At 37.2% G+C, this 24,151-nt stretch overlaps 1 protein-coding gene across 1 annotated transcript; it reads right to left on the reverse strand.

The window, feature by feature from the left end:
- Positions 1-356: 356 nt before the first annotated feature.
- Positions 357-24,112, reverse strand: LOC105383471. The gene is made up of 16 exons (XM_048625555.1): positions 23,788-24,112; positions 23,616-23,710; positions 23,374-23,530; positions 17,371-17,487; positions 17,028-17,167; positions 16,705-16,779; positions 16,182-16,304; positions 15,653-15,772; positions 13,218-13,709; positions 12,690-12,806; positions 11,786-11,919; positions 11,336-11,470; positions 3,168-3,260; positions 2,878-2,979; positions 2,033-2,267; positions 357-1,864 (listed from the first exon to the last, which is right to left on the reverse strand). The coding sequence occupies exons 1-16, from the start codon at positions 23,984-23,986 to the stop codon at positions 650-652; spliced, it is 3,549 nt and encodes a 1,182-aa protein (XP_048481512.1). The 5' UTR covers positions 23,987-24,112; the 3' UTR covers positions 357-649.
- Positions 24,113-24,151: the final 39 nt, after the last annotated feature.

Consider the following 24,151-nt stretch of genomic DNA (forward strand, 5'->3'; position numbering starts at 1 on the left):
AACCATGTCAGTAATAATAATAATGACAATAATCATGATAAATATTCGTTTAGCATTTATAGTTTGTGTTCTTGATTTAGACCTCAAGTTTTATTATTGATTAGACTTTAGAACCTCTAGGATAGATTATAGAAAAGCTAGTTTTGTGTTTTTTGGATCTGAAAGAAAACTTTCAATTTGATGTTTTGTCTTGTCCCCTTTTGTCTTAGCTATATTTTATGAAAGTTTGTTCATCCGTTCAAAATATGTTTACTTTGGGTAGGTTATAAATAAAATGGTGTTAATTTCCACCTCACAATGATAATAAAAATATATGCGAAAATGATAATGTGATTTTCCCTAATAAAGATAGGTTGTCATGATTGAAACAATTTATTTTCGCCATAATAATTTTGAATTTGAAACTGTAAATAGACATACGAAATAGTATAGCAATAGGTATAATATAAATAAATCTGTTATGTTGGCTAATACTATGCCAGAACTGAACTGCTTGGATTGTTCACGTTCATATATTTACGAATGTTTGTACTTTTATATTCGAAGAGTAAATTGTATTAAAAAAGTATGTTTTATATGGGATAATGTTTTAATTCACGGTTAACATTTAGATGACAAATAAAAGTTATAACTTGAAATTTTACTCTTTTTATGACCATTCGCTATCTTTGTCTCTATCGCTTTTTGGCAACGAAACTGGGGACAAATCAAAGTCGTTGTCACCACTGTAATCATCCGGATCAAAATCATCACCATATTCATCTTCTTTTTCAGACTCAATATCAAGTTTTACATCATCGCTTTCATTGTATATAGCCTCCATAACATCTGTTCTAGTGATATTAGCTTCTTGTTCCGGTGATCTAGTGTGAATAGGAGATACCTTGGGAGATCTAAGTTCTTCTGTATTCGGTATAACTACCACTGTCATCTCTGTATTTAATTTTTGTCCATTTTTGCCGAATATAGTTTGTGTGACTTCTGAACCTGACACAAAAATTGATAGATTTTGTGATTGATTTACAATTCCAAGTTTAGATTTTGGCGAATTTCCCATATCCCGAGGACTATGTTTAATTTCTGTAGAAAGTGGTTCGGAGATTACTTCAGTATGTTTTATATGCTCTTGTTTACTCAAAACATCCTCTTCTAGTTTGGTTTCAGTCAACGAAGGTTGGACCTCGCTTGGAACTTCAACATGGCTTTCATTAACTGTGTCGACTTTCTCTATTGTCTCTGAAATTTCATCATTTTCAATGTCAGTCTCTATCTTTATGTCTGGGGGATTTTCATATTGTTTAATATCAGTCTCTATCTCCAGGTTGGCTGGTTCAGGATCGGCGAAATCTCCAGCATTCATTCTCTTCAAGTTATAAGTACCAAGCTCCTTCCACGCTAATTCTTCCATCCGCTTTTTAACAAATGCTTCCACTTCTTTATCTTCTACAGAATTTACACTATCTACAATTGGTATATTGTATTTTGCCTTTGGTACCTTTTTAGACTTATTAGAGGTTTTGTAAAGCTTTCTGAATTCCGGCATAGGTGTTTCAAGGTAGTTATTACCTTTGTCCTGTGGTATGTTATCTTCGCTAAGCACTGTGTAAGCTTTAACTATGGGTTTAGTAAATGACTCGATACTTTTTCTGTTGTTGTATTCGTCACAGGCAGGTTTGTAGCGACCAAGAGCGTCCAGATATGGGTTAGTTTCTTTGCCCTTCGACCTCTCTTTCTGAGTTTCGTCCCTCCGTTTTTCAATTGTATTATGTGAACTTTGTGGTCTTGATGCTGGAACAATAAAACATTTATTTATAAGGACATCAACATAACATATTTGGCCACGGGCACTCATGTTTAATATTCTCTAATAGGTTGTCTGGCAGCAATAGTAACATAATTAAGTTACAACTTGTTAATTTTATTATTCTTTTTTGGTATACATATAAAGTGTATTCTGTCTATCTATCTATTCTACTAGTATAGTGTACCAATATACCTAATTATGTTCATCTAGCTATCACATAAAGTTAACTTCTAAAGTGAAAGGTAAATATCCATATATGCACTTACAATGCTCTCTCTCATCCTCTTTTCCCCTGGTACTATATTCCCTCCTCCCTTCCTCCCTCCCCCGCTGTCTCTGCCGGAACTTCTGGTAGGCTTGCTCCACGGCATCAGCTTCTATCTCCAGTCGTTTGAGACGCAGTTTTGCTTCCCGTAGAACCGTGGACGGGCTCTGTCTGTCTGGGGATTCCGTTTTCTTTGAACTGGAATTAATAATGAATGGTAGACGGATTCTGAGACGACAAACTGGCCATGTAGCATAGGGTGCTATTAAGACGCGACCAGAGTTCTCCGTCTCGCTCGCTCTTGAGGCTGCGTGATGTAAATGAGCGCGATACAAAACTCTTATCACGCCTTAAATGCGCCCCGTAATAGCCCTTAGTAACTAGCAGATAAACGTAGTGTGTGTCGACCTCTAATCCGTTTAGCAAGACCTTAGACAGGTAACCGAGAGATGAGGGTGGCCGAATATGAGAAATTGCACAGACATCTAACATGTCTGTGAGAAATTACTATCACGATAAGCATAATGAGCAGTCGACGATGGCACCCGGTATGGCGCGTCTATAATAAAAATGAATTGCTGTTCGTTAGTCTCGCTAAAACTAGAGAACGGCTGAACCGATTTGGCTAATTTTGATCTTGAAATATTCGTGGAAGTCCAGGGAAGGTTTAAAAGGTAAGAAATGTAGGGTAGGGTAGTGTAGATTAGTATAGGGTAGTGTAGTGTAGGGTAGGATAGGGTAAGAGGCGGTATGAAGTTCGCCGGGTCAGCTAGTCTTTGATAATATTTTTAGTAACAGTCACACATACCTTTGTATGTCATGTTGTTTTAACTTATTATTTGGACATTCAACATCGGGGTTTCTAAGGAGATGAAATTCCATGCGTTCTATTGGCAGAACATCCTTTGAACTGAAATACAAAATTATAAGATTTACCTACCCTCTGCCTGCTCCACAACCGTAACAGAAGTTAGCTCAGTATGAGTGCAAGAATTCCGGACGTATTTCTAAGTTGCATTTTGTAGGCTTAATTAAATTAATATTAGAATAGCACCTTGTTTAATAACAACGAAATTATAACTAGATTTCAAAACATACCTTTTCTTTCTTATAATTTGGTTATCCTGGCTATGTTTTGAGTTCTTATGATATTGTGATTCCCCTTTCTCAACTTGTATATCCTCATTTTGTCTGAAAAAAGGACAAAACATAAATACGCTTTCTTAAGCCCCATCCATACGCTTGCTGTTTGTCACAAACACGGCAAACAGCAAACAAAGTCCCAAACACCAACCACAATCACCGAACACAAACAGCCATCCACATGCTCGGCGAATGCTCATAACATTCCGAACCGGCAAACACGGCGGACGACGAGCTATTACTTTCGGGTTGACATATTTTTATTATATAAATTAAAGCAAGAGAAAGAAAAAAGGAAAATAAGAAGAAAGCAAAGACGATGGTGGGATAATATTAATAATTAAAAAAAATAAAAACTGACTTCTTCTTTTTAATTATTATTTTATTTTATAGTTTTTAGTTTATTTGCAATAATTTTTAATCGAAAGTAAGATGCAAATGATACCAAAAAGTCCTACTAATCAATACGAATCATTCAAGCCTAAACACGAGGTATTTGCTATATACCGTTGAGGAGTTCCCTTGACTGCCTTCCGTTTCCATCATCAGATCAGCTCAAGGTCACCATCATATTTTTTTGTTACAAGAACTATATTTATGTTTTTAATTTCATTAGAATCGGTTAATATGTGTCCAAAATGGAAATTCATAGCCTATTTTTACCCCTTTACCCACCCTTAGGGGTGAGATAAAATTCTGAAAAAAAAATGGGACCACCTGGGAGCTCAACCCAATACAAAAAAAAAATATATTTCAAAATCGGTTCATTAACGGCGGAGTAATCGGTGAACATACATAAAAAAAAATGCGCGCCAACGAAAAAGTGTAGCAAGTTGATACGTCCGCCTCCCGCAATGCTAGCGCGCATACTGATCGCTGCCAGACGTGTGGATACGTAGCGAACTGTTTGCCGAACATCCTTTGATCTGGCAAGAAAAACCGACACCGATGCCGAACACTGGCGAACACAAACACAAACAGGCAAACAACGACAAACACCCATCCACACGTCAGTGTTTGCTGTTTGCTGTTTGCTGTTTGCCATTGTTCGCCGAGCGTGTGGATGGGGTATTAAAGATAATCATATAGCAATTGTTTAAAGAATTTGTTTACCGAGATTTTCACTAGATGGCGCTGGTGTGACACATGCTACATCGCGGTATGGTTGTGTTTAGCCACCACCATATAAGACTTCCTATACTTCTAATAAAGACTTGTGTGTGAACCTAAACTAAAGTGTTTTACTTAACTATTTGGTCCTTCGGAAGCGGATAAATGTAAAAAGTGCAATTAGGGTTCGAAGTATCGGCGTCCGGTATCGATACCGAGTACTCATGTGGTATCGAGACAAGGGTATCGATACCGAAAAAGTATCGGTCCAAAAGTATCGATACTACTCAGTATCGAGTACTTGCGAAATAGTTAATTTTTGTAACTTCACTAGCATAAAAATCTATTTCCATTGCATTTAAAAAAAAGTTTTGGTGATAATAGCAAATAAACACAAAAAAAAATGAAAGACTCTGAGGTTTTAACGGATTGATTTCGTTTTAAGATATTTTATGAAGGCCTATCATATTATAATGTGACGACAAAGTACTCGATACCAGCGATTTGTGTATCGAGACGAGGGTATCGATACCGAAAAAGTATCGGCCCAAAAGTATCGAGTACTCAGTATCGGGTATCGCGAACGAAAGTATCGATACTTACTCGGTATCGAAAGTATCGTTCGAACCCTAAGTGCAATATAAGATGTGACAAATGTGAAATGTGCCAAAGTGAAAAAGTGGTAAAGTCGTGATCTCTGGGTAAGTAAAAAGAGTACCAGAGCAATCGTCACTTGTTTTGAAGTTGACCTTTGATCCCAGTGCTTTTTTCAAACACTTAGAAAAATTTCTGCGATTTTGGACTCTGACAAAATTTCAACGAATTTTGAACTTTGAAAATTTGAAGTTTTATTATTGATTTCCGACTGAATTGCAACTATGGCGAAACTTTGTCAATCCCAACGTCTCTTATCAGAAAGAATAGCTAAGCTATTAAGTAACACTAAGAAGACGCCTAAGACTAGATACACAGAGGGTTACATCGAAACACGGTTGGAAACTCTAGAAGGCTATTGGACATTGTTTAACACACAATACAACGAAATTAATAATACAGTCACAGATGAGGTCCTAGCAGAAATAAGACTTGACATACACGAGAATTTTGATACAGCGGAAGAACTTTACTTAGAACTTAGAACTGAAAACTTTACTCAAAGATTGTTTGATAGAACTCACAAAGAAAGATACACAACAGTGTTCAACAGAAAACACTGCAAATAATGACACAACTTCTATCAAACGCACAAAGTTACCGCCCATACCGATACCCACTTTTTCCGGAAATTACAATGATTGGATGAGTTACAGAGATTTATTCATAGCACTAATACACAATGACACTGAATTATCAAAGATAGAGAAACACCATTACCTGAAATCTAGCCTAACAGGAGAAGCCCAACAATTACTGAAGCACTTCTCACTCACAGATGCAAACTATGACGCAGCATGGAAAACGTTAGAGGATCGTTACAATAACAAACGAATTATTGTAAACACAATACTGAATCGCCTACTCAATCAGAAGAAAATATCGAATGAATGTGTTCGAAGTACAAAAGATTTACTCGACACTACAAAGGAATGCCTAAATTCATTGCAAAACCTTCAGATTGATACCTGTAGCTGGGATGCGATTATAGTACACATTGTTGTTGCAAAGCTCGATATGGAGTCTCACAAGCTTTGGGAACAGTCACTCGGATCTTCTACTGACATAGCCACATTCACACAACTATCTGCGTACTTAGAAACTAGATTCAGATCAATGGAAATGATGTCGAAATCACAAATTACATACAAACCAGAATACATAAGACCACCACCACAAACACAAAAGGCTACATCCGTAAAATCATTTGTCACTGAAGTAGAACACACAATAGAATGCACTTTTTGTCACAAGAATCATTATGTTTGCCACTGTAAAGAATTTGCCGCACTAGATATACCACAAAGACAAGAATTCATAAAGGAAAACGAGATCTGCTTCAATTGCCTAGTCAAGGGACACAGACTGAAAGACTGTCGCTCAATCACAAGCTGTAGGAAATGTGGTCGACGTCACCATACCTTACTACACGTTACGTACGATAACGTAAGAACAGCTGAAAAAGAACTTGAGAAAGATGAAGCGGTGACATTGAAGACTCAGACCATCACAAACACATGTAACAGCGCACAGGTTCTTTTAGCGACTGCCTTGATATCAGTTACTTCAAAGTATGGAAAAACACACACACTAAGAGCGCTTATTGATCAAGCATCACAGGCGTCTTTTATCACTGAAGCAGCTGCACAACTCCTCGGTCTCGATCGAACTTACGTAGATGGCAAAATCACAGGCATATCAGACACATCAGTGGTATCCACAAACTCTATGGTGAAATTGACACTCTGCTCAACACAAGAAAACGAAGATACGCAAATCACAACCAACGCATACGTATTTAAAAAACTCTCTTCCTTGTTACCATCACAAGAGTTTTCTAAAGATACCTGGCCTACTCATGAATGTATGAAACTTGCCGATCCACAATATTACAAGCCAGGATCAATAGACTTATTGCTTGGTGCAGAAGTACATGCACAAATAATCCTAGATGGAATAAAAAGACACAACTCCCTGATTGCTCTCAATTCCCGACTGGGCTGGATCATATCTGGAAGAGTTACACCAACTGACGCACAACCACACAATATTGTTGTGGCACATATAAGGTTTAAAGTAGATCAGTTCCAAGACAAAAAAGAGTACTTACCTGAAAAGAAGTCGATGACTAATGAAGAGATTCAGTGTAAAGAGCAACACAAGAAAACTCACACTCAAAACGCTGATCTAAAACGATTACTGCAATTGGAAAAAATACCTGAAACTAAGGATAAATTCATGAATAAATACGAAGAGAAGTTACACCCGCAGAGAGTACCTGAAACAGAAAAAGAAAGATTAGATGGTAGAAAACTCTACTACTTACCTGACCTTACAGTATTAAATACTAAACTTGAAGTTGTCGTTGATAGAAGTGCCAAACCTGTGAAAACAAACAGCATTAATGAAGAGCCACTTATTTATCCACCTTCACAACAAGATACACGAGATTTACTTACACCGATACATACCTTACGCCAAACTGCACATTGTGAACGCAAAGAATTTACTGAAAAAGAAGCTACTTTGAAGACACATAACATAGATGAATTGTTGATGAGAGCATCCAATGAGAAACATTCAGTAACGCTACGAAAGCGAATGACACAGCGTCTCTCACGCGGAGGCTTGTCCTTACACAAGTGGTCTTCTCATAGTGAATTAGTGATGAGTGAAATTCCTCAATGTGTTAAATTTAAGTGAACTAAAGTTGCACAAAGTGATAATTTCAAAATGAAAATTGTTATGGACACTAAGAAAACTATTGTAACTGAACTTATTTACTTGATGCTATTGCAAAATTCTTTTAATTTTACTTGATTTGATTTTATACACATTTACATCTGTAAACAACATACAATGTACATCTTTAGTTTCGTCTTATTGTATAAACTCATGATACTCGTAGTTATTGTCCTACATTCGTTGAATTTGATTTTTAACATACTGAAATTGTTTACCACCTGTTTTACTAAAATTCAATGTCAAGTTAATTGTAAGCACTAAATACTAACTACAAAATATTGCATTGTTCGCTTTATTGATAACTAATATAATACTTTCAAGATTATTATATTATTACTTACTTGTTATTAAGGACATTAATAGTCCTTGGGGGGCGATATGTTTAAAGAATTTGTTTACCGAGATTTTCACTAGATGGCGCTGGTGTGACACATGCTACATCGCGGTATGGTTGTGTTTAGCCACCACCATATAAGACTTCCTATACTTCTGTTAAAGACTTGTGTGTGAACCTAAACTAAAGTGTTTTACTTAACTATTTGGTAATAGTTATAAAAAGATAAAGAAGAAAGACGTACATGGTGGTAATCGAAAGTTCCTCTTTGATCATTGGTTCTGGTTGTACATGATCTAACTTCGGCGGGGCGTAAGACGACACTAAAAATATACCATCACATTATTATTGAGCTAACTTCAGACATCAACTAATGTTATTGGGAGATAAACATAATTGTGTCATTCGAGGTGGTTATGTAGCCAGGTTTTCCAAGACGTGAATAGCAGTGAATGAGAGAATGAGCGGTGGTGGCGTAATGATAATCGTCCTCTCAATCGAGAGGCCGTGGGTTCAAATCCTGGCCTGTACCAACGAACAATTAAGGAGTTTAAGTACAATAATACCACGTGCTGTTACGAAAACATCGTGAGGAAACCTGCACAGTGCACATCTAGATTCTAGATGTGTATCCTAAGTGCATTGTACTTATGCCAAAACGGCGATATGGTTCGCAACCTATCACGTGAGTACAAAATGTGCTGCGAAAAGTGGGCGGCTCGCTTGTGAGCCACCTCTGACTACCCCTTCGGGGATTACAGTCGTGAGTGCATATTATGTATGTATGTATGAATAGCAGTCAGGCCATCAGCATACTATATTTAGCTACTTATAAAAAAATGCACTGATTTTAGAAACTAGTGTATCTATTATACATTGCATGTAAGGTAGCAGAGATAGTTGTAATGATAACTTACCAGGTGTATGCGGAATATTGTCCGTACTCTCTTGCGTAGGTGTTGGTTCTGTCGGTTGAGTGCGTTTGTTTATTTCACCGGCTTTCGGAGACAGGCGGCGCAGCGCGCGCCATTGATTCATTAGATGCCTGTTGCAAAAGGATGTTATTATTTCCTTCCGAATATCTCTAGGTACAATAACTAAAATACTAGACTTCCGAATACCTATCGGTATAATTTTATTCTGAAGCCCATATTAAACATTTTGTCTATTTCTAGCCGAACCATACACACCACCTTTAACCTTTTTTTTCATGTCGTACCTATAAGGCATTGAGATAAAGAGACAATATCAAAATGGCGGACGGACTCAAACTCTCTCGCCTTATCGTATGCTAGTCGAAGAATACAGCTAACCACTCCCACTTTATAGAACAGCCGCCATTTTCATATTTATTCCTGAACTAGCTGTTCCCGCGCGCTTCGCTTCACCTTAAAAAGTTTTCCCGTGGGAATTCCGGGATAAAAAGTAGCCTATGTTCTTTCCCAGGATCTAGACCCTATGTATACCAAATTTCATTCAAATCCGTTCAGTAGTTTTGGCGTGAAAGAGTAACAGACAGACAGACACAGTTACTTTCGCATTTATAATATTATAATATATTGTTAAGGATTAGGATTAGTACATCATGTGAGCAGTGGCGGATTAAGAGGATCGGGGGCCCTAAGCACGAAGCCTGTGTAGGCCCCTAATTTAGAACAATTTGTTCCTTGAAAAAGAGTGACAAAACAGTTCAATAGCTAAAACGTCCTATAACTTTTCTATAAAAAAGGATGTAAAACATTTAAAAAAAAAATGCTTGCCTTAAAGGCCTACGACACGCGCAAGTATCATCACAGTTACAACTGCACATGTCTTTGCGATGTGGTAACGACGTGGTCGTGTGCAGTTAGTGTGAATTCACACGTACCACAACCACACCACGGTCCACGTCGCAGCGACAAAATGTGGTCAAGCTGTGGTTACGTGTGAATAGTGTCACAGCGACTTTATGCAGTTGCGTTGTGGTAGCGACAAAACGTCGATGTGGTTGCGTTGTCGCTGTCGTCGCGAAGTGGTATCCACGTGGTCGTATACAGATGATAGGGAGAGCAGGTGGCCGCGGTGCCGCCGCCACGTGGCGGCGTTGCCGTCGCGATGTGGTTGCGATGTGGTCGTATTACACAGGTGCTCGATAACATCGAATGGATTATTCATTTTCAATACAAAATATACGCCCGACCACACGGCATCGTTGTGGTGTGGTTGTGGTACGTGAGAATTGACCCTAAGTACGCGCAAGCCTCATTTTTGTCAAAATCGTCGGCGTGGAAACTGGAAACAATGTTTCCCAATGAGGAACTATTTCTTCTACTGGTGTATTTTCAATGCCTGCAAACAACTAGAATTTTTTCACTACAAAAAAGTCTCGTTGCTATTCCCAAAAATCAAACCGTATACAGTGCGACAAACTTATCTGTTCCGGTGAGAGCGAACTAAATTGATCCATATCTCATTATTTACTAATGAATTATATATTATATTGATATAGATTAGATGGGTTTATTAATAAATAAATAAATCATTTATTTCGGATTGATCCATATTTTGTTAGTAACAATGAACTTAAAAATTATGTTAGTAATGGTATTCAATGAAATTAAATTAAAATGACATATAATAATTAAATAGGTAAATTATTTAGCCGCTTTATTGAAACCACAAGAGCGAATTACAACTACTGGCAAACTTAAAATCATATAGAATGAAGAAATATTACACATTTACGTGAGCTGTCACCGGAACAGATAAGTTTGTGGCACTATACACGATCGAAGTAGACAAAAAAATTGCTGTAAAATTAAAAAAAAACATTCACATGTCAAACTACTTAAGGATTTAAGAGAAGATTCTAATGAATGGCAAAATTGTTAAAATTTCAAACATGTCGAAAAATGCGCAAGCCGCGCTTCGGTGTTGGCGCGGTATACAGTTTTACCACCCATTCGCACTGTATTCCATGTACAGTACAAGCCGGCCTGCGCAGGCAAAACTGTGGTGATACTTACGCGTGTGGTAGGCCCTTTACCAACCACAAGCACGGTATTCCGTGTTTAAGCCGGCCTGCGCAGGCAAAACTGTGGTGATACTTACGCGTGTGGTAGACCCTTTAATCAGACCAAACTCATTAGGCACATCGGACATATTGTGGATGAATAAAATGTAGGTATAAAATGAAACAGCAGCAGAGGATGGGGGCCCCTGGAGGCCCGGGGCCCCAAGCACGTGCTTGTCGTGCTTATACGTTAATCCGCCACTGCTCACATTATGTGAGGACACAGACCTCTTCCCCGGTCCCCCCACCACCCCCACAAAGGGCAGCGTGTCTCCTGGCAGCAGCACCCGCGGCGCCGCCCACGGGACCGTCGCTAGCTGCTCGCCCGCGCCCGATATGGGTTGCGCGGGAGTGTTACTGGCTCTGGAAGGGGGAAAGGTAAGGTAGTGTTGCACAGGGTGTTAGTAAGGGTGTAGTAGGCTGAAATTCAGTGAGGCGGTAACGTAGACACAAAACAGTAACAGATAGGAAAGATGTATTCTGATGTAAATTCGGAGATTCGGTAAGATTCGGAGTAGGCATTTGCGACAATACTTAAAGACGAATAGTGGCTGAGGCATTCCGCGTTGTTTCTAGATACGTCCTGGACGATTATAATTATCTAAACAGGAAGATTAATCACAGCGCTACATTCAAGTTATTTTTAACCGGAATTGACAGTAAGAAGATTCAAGTTACCTCCTCACGGCCACATGGAAGGGCTCCGGCCTCACGGGCGTGGTTCGCAGGGTCTCGATGGTGCATCTCGCCGCGCCCAGCTCCGCTTGCAGGCGAGTCAGGAGCGAGGACAGCTGCTCTATGTGGGCGGTTTGCTGCGGAATATATAGGTAAGGGTGAGTTGTAGGGATGTTACGTAAGAGTAGCTTAGTTGTTTTAGCTCTATGTGAGCGGATTGCTGAGGAATAGAGGGAGATATGTGTGGGATATAGGGGTGTTGAGGAAGAATAGTTTTGTTTATACACGGCCGGACAAGTATGTAAGAAACTATATCTGTGTGGGAATAAGGTCACATGCAGTAGGTACTTTGGCAGTTTTAATTACACACACACATCATACTCTCCACGCTGTCTTTCAGAGAATTGGCCAAAGAAACAGTACTTATTAAAGACATAATATCTTTTTGTGAAAACTTCACTGGTGTGTGATAGACTATTTAATTCTATTTTTAAGTAATATTAAGAAACAGTGTATGTTTTCTTAACCAATAAAAATAAAATAAATAATAGCTGGAATGAAAAGTCTTGGTTGCTTATATAGTTGTGTACATAATTTGAAATTGAATTTTCTAATAATAATCAATAACATCCTAACTAATATTATAAATGCGAAAGTAACTGTGTCTGTCTGTCTGTCTGTTACTCTTTCACGCCAAAACTACTGAACGGATTTGAATGAAATTTGGTATACATACGGTCTAGACCCTGGGAAAGAACATAGGCTACTTTTTATCCCGGAATTCCCACGGGAAAACTTTTTAAGGCGAAGCGAAGCGCGCGGGAACAGCTTGTAGGAAATAAAAAGATTGTAGCAAATATTCCCTATTAATTTCCTATTATTCACTCTCTGATCCATGTTAACTTACCTGTCTGGCGAATGCCCTCAGCTGTTCGTTGTCAGTCAGTAGACTCTGTCCCGTGGGACGCCCCTCCTCGCTCGGCGGGGAGACGGCGCGGGACCGGTGGATCTCATGGACACTTGGCTGTGATGGAAATATACAAAGACACGTGACCAACAAAGTTTCTATGGAAAATCGTTTTTTCTCGCAAATTTTGATACATACCTATTCGGATTTAATTTCCGGGCATAGATATAAGATGCTGCACACGTAGTTTTCCGCGTTTTAGTAACCCTTTTTGCAACACCCTGTTTACACAATCTTTAACTCATTTTATGCCGTGAAATCTAAGAAAATCTATTGTGTATCGAGTCTTCAATGAATCTGCACCAAGCATTAGTTATTATGAAATAAATTGTGTTTTGGAGACTCACACAATAGCCTGCCAATGTCTTCAACATATTTCAAATACTTACCCCTTTTTCTAGCTCCACAAAAATTATAAGGAAATAAGATAGACAGATCATTAAAATTAAAATATTTACTGCTACTTACCGAACTAAAATTAACATTCTTCATTCCCTTCAAATCATTGACCACCTTCTGAGCATTTAACTTCACCGACCCAACCCCCTCTTCACTGAACCCACTACTTTTCTCACTAATCTGCACATTATTCAACGAACCACTGGTCTTGGAAAACGTTGCGTTGGTATTCGACACACTTTCTGAAGGAATCTGTTGGGACGCTGACGATCTAATGAAACTCTTTATACAGAGCAACTCTTGTTCTAAATGCTTGTATTTTGATGCCCAATCTTCGTCTTGCCCCTCTAAATTGTTCCGTATCACCTTGCAAGTTGATAGGGAATCGCGTAAGTTCTCAAAGTCTTTTCTCTCGCGGTTCAATGTGTCTTTTTCCGATTTGATTTCGTCTAAATGTTTCACTAAAAGGAGTAGTTCTTTGGTTATTTGTTCGCGCAATTCTTCGCCGCGTTGTCTAATGGTTTGCTCTGCTTCTTGTAGTTGTTGTTTTATTTTCTCCTCCTGAAATAAGCAAATTAATGTTTTAGGGATTAATATAAGTCCTACGATATCTAAAAAAAAAAAAATTGAACTGTTTATTTCATAAAAAAGGTTAATTGGATAAATTAGTAATTCCCGGGTTTAATCTTTACATATTTGAGATTTTTATCCCTGGGAAGGTTGCCCTCATTTACATAACTATGTGGTTATAATTAAGTGCCTAATCAATACAAACATAGTACAATTATCATTCTGGATGTGAATTATCTGCACGTACATCCCCTTCTTTCTTATATCTGTCATATATATAGTAACGTTTAAGTAAACTACGAACTTGCTTTGGATTTGCATCTCTTACATTATTTATTAAAGTTTTTGGTAGTGAGTTTAATATATGGGGTAGGCTGTACGTCCAAATTCTTCTTCCGTATTCGTTATTACAATTAGGTATATTAAATGTGGGTGTTTTTGGCAGAGTTCGTAGGCTACCATATCTCTTCTTTAAGTTAAGTGACAGTATCTCATTCTGATTATCACATACAATTGCAAGTTTTACTTTATCATATACACTCATTACTTTACAATATTGGAACAAGTTTTCATAATTATTTCTATGTTCATATTTAATTTTTAATGGTACTATTGTTTTTAACAGTCTGATTTGGATGTTTTATACGTTTTAGGTGTGTTTTATAGGTATAGCCATAAGTCGTTATGCCGTAGTTTATTATTGAGTCTGCCATGGACAAGTATAGTAATCTCAAGGTTTTGTATGGTATCTTTTGTTTTAGAATTTTAATCTTAGCCAATATAGCTCTTAACCTATTACACACATGGTCCACATGCGGACCCCAATTAAATTTATCGTCTATTACTAGGCCAAGGTAGGTATGTTGTTTTACAATTTCAAGAGGCTTACAATCACATGGTGTTTGTTGAAGATGCATACAGTTATGTTCGTGGGCTACGATTGTTGGTGTAATGCTAGATTTTAGGTATGATGAGTGAATGTGCATTAACTTAGTTTTTTCATAATTGATGGATAAACCAACGTCGTGCGCCCATTTACATAATAGATCAAATTCTTTTTGCATTGTACATTGCGCAACCTCTAGGTCATGACATCCTACTATTAGACATGTGTCGTCAGCAAATTGGTAAACAGAAGCACGCTGGAATAGTTTACACATATCGTTTACATAAATCAAATATTCAGTTGGACCAATAACCGACCCTTGGGCCGTGCCCCGTAAGGATTGTTTTAGGTCACTATGCTCACCGGCAATACTAACTGTATTGTATCGGTTTGTATGATAGTTTTTAAACCAATCCAGCGTTGGTCCCTGTATGCCATTCTGCTGCATTTTTTTATAAAGCGTTTCGTGGTTAAGTGTATCAAAAGCTTTGCTGAAATCAATCATGATTGCAAGTACATGTCTTTTATTATTCAAGTGATTATTAACCTCCTCAGTAAACAAAGATAGATCTATATCATTGCTTGTAACAAGGTTTAGCGAAAGTCTTCAATTTTTTATTTGCAAGATGTCGCAAGGTCAACTCTATTAAGGTATCTTATCTTGGTGGATGTATCCATGTCCGTATACCAATACGGACCTTGTCTATCTGAATATAGAATAATCTACCTGAGCTTAGATAGACAAGGGCCGTGACAAGATTCTGTAGTCAACCCTATAGTAGAGTGGCGAGACATTATTCTCGGCCGAGCACTCGTATGCAGCCATTCATTGGCCGAGGATACTGACTCGCCACTTTAGAATAGAATAGAATAGAATATTGCTTTATTGAACACCACATAAATCAGACATACAAAAAAACATACTTATAGACTAGAACTAATGTACAATAGGCGGCCTTATCGCTGAGATCGATCTCTTACAGGCAATCTTACTACTCGGTATCTGTAATCACGGGTATACTCGCTAGAGAGAGACAGCTATACTCACAGTGCGTCTCTGTCTATCGGCGGCGGCGGCGAGGCGGCGCGTCAAAGCGCATAAAAAACGCTTCCTCTCAGTGATTGATGACTCTAGCTCGCTCTTGCGACGGGAGTAGGAGTCTTCTAACTGGAAAAAAAGAAGGAAAATAAGATAAGCTTAGTTTTACACAGATATTTATTTATTTATTTATTTATCAGCATACTTATACCTATAAGAAAAAGAAACAGAGTTTATATAACATTGTAAATACCTACACATTATTATGGTGAGCTGTGAGATACATTGAGGCGTCTAGAATCTATATACATTACTGTTTGGAATAATACGTTAACAGTAGTTACGTATTATTCGCCGCTGGACTAACAGGTTGATTTCAGTTCTAAAGTAGGAGAGCAATTTTGTGACTAAATCACTTGCTATTGGCTAATGTGTGTGTACATGTTTTTTTACTAAATTAGCCGATAGCAAGTGACTGGTAGAAATAATATATATGTTAATCGGTATTCTAAAAGCGTCTATAATTTCAATATGATACCTTCTGTTGCCTCTCCCGCAGCCTCGTCACATAGGCGGCGACACACCGCCTCACTCTGTCCCGCTCACTCTCACGCACTTGTTGTACCTCGGCTTCGTACACTGCGCGTAGCTCACTGAACATCTGCAGGTACAGGGTGCAGTTTTATCAATGAGCAAGGAGGAATTTGGGAGCGGATGGAGGTATTATTTGGCATGAGAAATACTTAGCGAGCGAATTTTTACTAATTGTAGGTATGCCATAGTTCATTCCTATTCATATCGTTTCTTTATTCAAGCGAGTTGCATACACGACAAAGATTCGGGTTTAAATGTGTAGACTTTGGGTGTTTTTCACATGTACCCATATGATGATATGCCGCTCTTGCGGTGAGGTAAAAAACGTGATGAAATATGTAAGTACCTACTACATATGTGAACCAACAAACTCACAGTGGAGTAGTGTGATGATGATAAAAATTACGCATTGTCTATACAAAACATAACTTTACATAATATATAAATAGCATAATCTGGTGAGTAACCTCGTTGATCATCTTCCTTTCCAAGATATTTACGTCTTTCAATATGTCGTCATGTAAGGTCAACTCATCGGTTTTCTGTTAAAATGAGGAGCATTTAATTTTACCTACTATCGGGCATTATAGTTTATACTATATTTTATTGATGATACAATATAAGGGTTATTAGGGTTTGAAGAGGTCAACACCAGTTATTCACCTTATCCTCAGCAGGGCAGAGGCCGGTCCTAACAAGAAACTCAATCATCAAGGACTGTGAAAGTATATCTATAGAAAGAAGCCAGTTAATAATTTTTGTTGTACTTACAAAAAAGTTTTACACTAACCTTTTTCCTTTCCCTATACTTTTTTTGAAGCTTCGTATATTTGTCTCTTTTTCTTTTTTTATGTATCAGTTTTCTGTTCCGTAGTGAAGAATTCACGCTTTTTGTGCTACTTGAAAGAGTTGCTTCAGAAGCATTATCAACTGTGAAACAAGGAAAAATATGTAAGAACCAGGAACTAAAAGTGTGTGAAGTAAAAATGACCATTATGCTTTTGATTTCTATAATTAATTATAATTTAATAGTTATGAAAAAAAATTAATGAACATAAATTGACCATCCCTTTATACATCTAATAAAATACTTTTAATTTAAGGCACTGCAGCCAGGCACAAAAATTACTGACCTTTCATTGTTTCTTTGAACAATGGCATGCATTGTAGAATACACAGCAGTAACGGCTGTTTATCCTCCTTGTACATCTGCAAGATTTTAGAAGTGTGCTCGGAATCCACCCCAAGACCTGAAATATTAAATTAGATATTATTATAAGTATAATAGCATACTTTGATTAATTAATCCTATAAGTGCCTAAATAGTTTATCTCGAAAGCGAATGATATTAACACCCTGTATCTCAACAATACAATAGTATTAGTATAACACTCTGGTAACAATGCTGAAGTTTGACTAGTGAGCCATAGCGTAGTTTGCTTAAGCGAGTTACGGGTTAGAAGACCTAATTACCTAGCCTAGATATAAAACGAAATAGATAGACTTACTCATTCATAGAGAAGTTACAAAACGTTTTAACTAATAAACTGTTTTGTCCCTCTCCAACAAAGAACAATTTGTTCTTTGACAGAGAGGGACAAAACAGTTTATTAGTTAAAACGTATATTGTAACTTTTCTATGAATAAGGGGGTTAGACTGCAAACAAAACTAGCATAATCTAAAAAGTGTTTGTAAGACGATCGAATGGCGTAGTGGTTAGTGACCCTGACTACTGAGCCGATGGTCCCGGGTTCGATTCCCGGCTGGGGCAGATATTTGTTTAAACACAGATATTTGTTCTCAGGTCTTGGATGTGCCCGTAAAATGGCAATAGGCCCACCCCCTATTACATTGGGACTAACATAACACTCTGGTGAAAAGTGGGTGCAGCAATGCACCTCTGCCTACCCCGCAAGGGAGTACATTAGTACAAGGCGTGAGTGCGTGTGCGTGTGTGTGTAATTGTGTATATTATTATTAAAATAAAATTGGTTCTTTTAATTTTTATTGTATAATATCTTGTACTCATCCTCTCTCTCCTTTATTTTCATCCTATATCTGGTGTACTAGAGGATTAAACCATGTCACACATACAGGCTCACTATTATATTCTAGTGGTCAATGGTCATGTCTTTGTAGGGTCAGTGCCTACACCTTTACACAAATGTAGTCTTTGTACATATAGCGTTAAGGAAGGTCTCAAAATAAGCCTCTCAAAATGCACAAGATACAGTATGTATCTTTCTACAACCAGCCCTTGTTTTCCTACATAGTTAACACTCTAATGTGGTGACTTTTATCCAGTCCTCACCAAACAGACCAGAGGTTACATTGGCTATGGTTCAGGCGCGGATCCAGACCTCAAAATAGGTGATGGGCAAGTCTAAACAGTGGCGGATTTACAAATTTGCCGCCCGTAGGCCATTAAAATTTTGCCGCCCCTACTGATTTTTGAAATTTAATACGTTAGTTTAATTCCGTTATTAGTACGATTGTGAACTTAATGATATTTCTGTCATTTAATTACTAGTTTATTTTTGCAACCCGCTATGTAATATTGAAGAGTTTAATGTTGACCTAACAAGTTTAATTTGACAGGCAAATAAAAAAACCTCGACTTTAAAGCGTAAAACATCTGTAACTTTTAAACGGCTCAATCGATTTTTAGCAAACATATTGTCTAAGAACACTCTCCCGTAAAACACATGTGATACAAAGAAAAACTAAAGTGAAATCGGTTCATTCGTTCGGGTGCTATGATGCCACAGACAGACACGTCAATTTATAACACCCCTCTTTTTGTGTCAGGGGTTAAAACAACAGCATGTACTAATCATAAGGTGGGGAAAGGCATCACTTAAAAATACCTACACTACAGAAAAAATAATGAGTGGTCAGTAAACATTGCTTTTGTTAAAAAAAATGCACTTAACAGTTTAAAAACAATACAAAAAAGACAATGGGATAAATTACGAAATTTTAAATTTGCAAAATCATCAATGAAAAATATTTCATACAAACATATATTTCATACAAAATATATTTTTGTATGAAATATATGAAATATATATTGAATACAATAGCTAAAACTCCGTTTAAAAGACTTCTCTAAGTACCCACGGAATACGTGAATATTTAAGTTTCAAAAGCTGATATTTTTTTCACTGCACGAGTGTAATTTCGAATGAAATTAAAAATGAGTTTTAGGTCATTTATTTATTTATTTATTTATTTATGGATCACCAACAGATGGTACACATTACATTAAAAAACAGCTTAATTAATTTAACAATAGATGTTTCAGGTCAGGTGACCATCCACTTATAGGTAACCACAGCTTACAAAGATAGCAACATGAAATAATATAAAATATGAAAACAAAGATTAGTTAAGTAGGTACAACAAATTAGTTAAGGTTGGTTAGTTTACAGTTTAATAATTATTAAATATGTTTATCCAAATGTGTGTAATAGGTGATTAGTTTTCGTTTAAACGCATGCAAATGTTCACTAAAAATATCAAAATTACAGTTTTTTGGAAACGAGTTATACATTTTTATCATCCTGGTTATAGGGCTGTTCATACCGAGATTGGTCTTGTGTGGTTTCTCCTTGAACAGTTTGTAGACATGAGCTCTTGCCATTTTAAAAGGAATGTTTAAATTTATGCTACTTAACAAAGGTGGACAATCAAGCTGATTATTTAATAGCTTAAAAAAGAAAGACATGTCTAGTAATTTTCTTCTATTGTTAAGAGAAAGTATTTTAAAATGATTCAGTCTACTGGAGTAAGACCTCAGAGTGCGTTTTTTATAAGAACAGAAGGTCAAATGATTTAAAAATCTTTTCTGTATGCGTTCAATCCTATTTTTATGTACATCATAAAAGGGAGACCATACCTGACAGCAATACTCAAGGGTTGACCTTACCAGGCTGTTATACAGGATGAGTTTAGTTTTCGGCTTAAAGTTCTTGCTGTTCCTTATAATAAATCCCATCATTCTAGAAGATTTTATAAGTATGTTATCGTATTGAGGCCTGAATGTCAACTTACTGTCAAAAATCACTCCAAGGTCCCTAATGATAGATACCTTTTCAAGTTTCACATTATTGATGTGGTAAGATGTTGGTAAAATATTCTGATTCCGTGAAAAAGATAAGCAGTAACACTTGCTGCTGTTTAGAAGCATTTTATTAAGTCGACACCAGTCCTGAAGCCGCACCAAGTCTTCTTGTATCAACTTGCTATCATGAATTGATTTAATAGGTCTTATAGTTTTAAGGTCATCTGCAAACAGATATGCGTCGGTGTGTTTAAAGCAATCTTGAATATCATTAATAAAAATTACGAACAGCAGTGGGCCAAGGTGTGAACCCTGTGGTACTCCCGAAAACTGCTTAAAATTTGATGACTTATATCCATTAACTACAACGAAGCAAGTTCGATCCCTTAAATATGTCTCAAACCATTTCAACATGGGTCCATCCACGCCAAACACTGTACACATTTTATGAAGGAGGATACTATGTTGCACAGTATCAAAAGCCTTAGAAAAATCTGTGTATACAGCATCTACCTGAGTGCGATTGTCAACATTTGCATTAATATTTTCACAAAAAGTTACCAGATTAGTGCTGCACGACCTTCTCTGAAGGAACCCATGTTGCTTGTCTGTTAGCTGACCTTTAACCAGGTTATATAATTGGTAATACACAATTTTTTCAAACAGTTTGGGAAAAACCGAAAGGATTACTATAGGCCTATATTTTGAGACGTCAGTTTTTAAACCTTCTTTAAAGACTGGTACTATTTTACCTATTTTCCAGTATGATGGAAACACCCCACTTATAAGAGACTTATTAAATATAATTTTCAATGGAAGAGACAGTTGAGCTGCACATCTCACCGCAAATCCAGGAGGAACCTCGTCAGGACCTGCGCCTTTCTCGGGATTTAATCTTTTAAGGTGGTTAATTACTTGTTGCTCAGAGATATGAATAAGAGTTAGAGCGTGAGAATGACTGACTGTTTGTTCAGGAACCGGCAATTGTCCTACGTTGTCAAGATTAGTGTAGACGGATGAGAAAGATTTCGCAAATAGATTACAGATTCCATCACCATCAGAAGCAGATTCATTACCAAGCCACACTTGTGAAGGAATAGTGCATTTGTTTTTGCGTTTTTGTTTCATAAGAGTCCAGAAGTATTTTGAGTTTCGAGATATATTGTTCTCGACACGTTCACAATACTCTTTGTAGCAAAATTTCATTACGGAGTCGCATCTTTTTCTAATTATGTTAAAAGATATACTGTCCATGCCATTATTGTATTTTTTAAGTCGTTTTCGTAATTTAAGCTTTTCTTTCAGTAGACCAATAAGATCCTTAGTAAACCATACGGGATATTTTGAATTTTTTGATGTAGTATTAGGTACATGCCGCTGAACTATAGCCCTTAATTTTAAATAAAACAAATCGATCATGCTGTTAACGTCATCATATTTATTTAGTTCAGATGCCCAATCAATCATCTGCAGCTCGGTTTGTATTGCAGGATAGTTAGCTTTATAATAGTTAAGCCGGGGTTTACTATTAGGACTAAGTAAGTTATCATCTGACGAAAGTTCAATAGAAAATTCCAAAGGCGGGTGATAATTATCAATCTTAGAGAGAGGATCCTGGCTAATTTGCACCTGCACTGCTGGTAATGTACATAAGACCAGATCCAGCAGGCGGTCATCTCCATTTCTTATACCATTATACTGCTTCAAATCGTGCAAAGCTAAGAACTCTGAAATGCTTTCATAAGCAGTACTTGAGTCATCGATAGGGATAAGAGCCGGACTATCAACTCGAGCGGACCAGTTTAAATAAGATAAGTTAAAGTCACCGACAATGAGAAGCTCATCATAATCAACTTGAGAACAACTTGAGGAAGCACCTTCTAGAAACTGTTCAAGGTCTAATTGTTTGACTGGCGAGGGGAGATAAATAGCGCATAAACACAGTCATTTAAGCTAAAGGACCATATGTATTTTTCGATCAGCTATAACCTTGCAAAAACTCATTTCGAAATATTGCCTACAACTGCCCAGAAGTACTTATACACATTTATATTATATTTATAATTCGAAATTACCCAATCCCCAGAATTTCATAATAAAATGTTCCAATATTCGGAATTACCCTAATCGGCTAATTCAGGAAAATACAAAAAAAATGAGCTTGGTTTTTTAAAATTCCGAACGTAGTGAACAAAAACGACAATCTTTCGGATGAAAAAACAATCAGTTAAATAACTTAACTGATTTCTTAATTACCTATGTGCGGGTAGACGAGTTCACGAGTGGAGACCACGAACAGCGCAAACGTAGCGTGGGGCGCCCTCCTGCCCGCTGGACTGACGACCTTAGGCGGGTAGCCGGTAGTGGTTGGATGAGGAAGGCCGAGGACCGAGTGTTGTGGCGCTCCTTGGGAGAGGCCTATGTCCAGCAGTGGATGATTATTGGCTGATGATGATGATGATGGGTAGCTCCAAACATAAAAAAATGCGGAAATTTACACTTACTAATTTTACGTTTTAACACGCACGCCCAGTCCTAGCGCTCTGAGTCAACCTAAGCAAGGTAGAAGATTAAGTTTCCGTCAAGGTGAAGGTTCCACGGTTTAAAGTATGGCTGCTTTTGGAAGAAATCGGCAAAAGTCGGAATAACCCACTTGCACCTTATGTAATAATCCAGAATCAAATTTTTCGTATTTTATAATCGTAATTTATACATGAATAGTGTACACGTATAATTATAAAAAGAAACTATAAAAAAAAACTATTTGCCAAATTTGCCGCCCCTCTCAATCTGCCGCCCTAGGCACTGGCCTTTTTGGCCTATTGGTAAATCCGCCACTGAGTCTAAAAAAGTTGTTTTGCCTCGCCTTGAGGTAGCCATTCAGGTGATGGGCATGCCCACCTTGCCCATATGGGTGGATCCGCGCCTGCTATGGTTGTCTTTTCACAGCCTTCACAGTGCTCAGTACAAAATGTTATCACACATTAGCCCACCTCTCCCCTACTCTACTCTCCACCATTTGTCTAAAAGTATAGAGAGAGGTCTTTTCTATTTTACTACTTCTCTACATACCAGAATGTGATATGATGGCCAATACATCCTGATCAGAAAATCTTATTCCCGAGTAATCTTGATCAGTTCCAAACTTCTTCACGTCTTTGCAAAACTTGAACACCATGTTGTTGAGGGGCAACTCTGATACAAACACTGACAGTGAATAATTGAATTCCTGCAAATTAAGAATGAATTATTTCCTTATAAAATATTTGAAAAAAATATAGTATGTGTGTTTAATTTATTATTGAGAGACTTACCAATCGCATCAAATATTCTAATATTAATACATTTATAGCTTGACTGGTTGGCTGTGTGCGTTCCAGAAAACGTTTTTTACATGGCAGTGGACCTTCTGAAATACATAAAACAATTTTTGTTTATAACCTTCTGAAGTCAAACTAACCTAAGGAATTATTTTGGTTTACTAACCAGAGTAAGCATTTTTTAGAACACTTGCTATGTGACTCCGTAAATGGGCCCTCACATCATTTAATATACCATTTTTTTCGAATAAGTCGTACATAAAAGCTTGAAACATTTCAGATGATGTGCCATCCTCTGTAATTTCATTTTTTAAAGTTTCACGCGACTTATCTTCTGTTATGAGTTTTTCCATGTTTTTATACATCAATACTGTTGTTATCTATAGTTTATATCATTATTTTAGATGAATTTCAATAAATTGAAACCCATTTTAACTTTCCACTCACAGAAATTTAAAATTCCCAAACATTTTTGACGTTACGTTACCCCTTTTGTCCAATTGACTTTGACATTTCTTTGTTTTGAAACT

Source organism: Plutella xylostella, chromosome 14 (assembly GCF_932276165.1).
Source record: "Plutella xylostella chromosome 14, ilPluXylo3.1, whole genome shotgun sequence".
In the NCBI taxonomy this organism is placed as follows: Eukaryota; Metazoa; Arthropoda; class Insecta; order Lepidoptera; family Plutellidae; genus Plutella; species Plutella xylostella.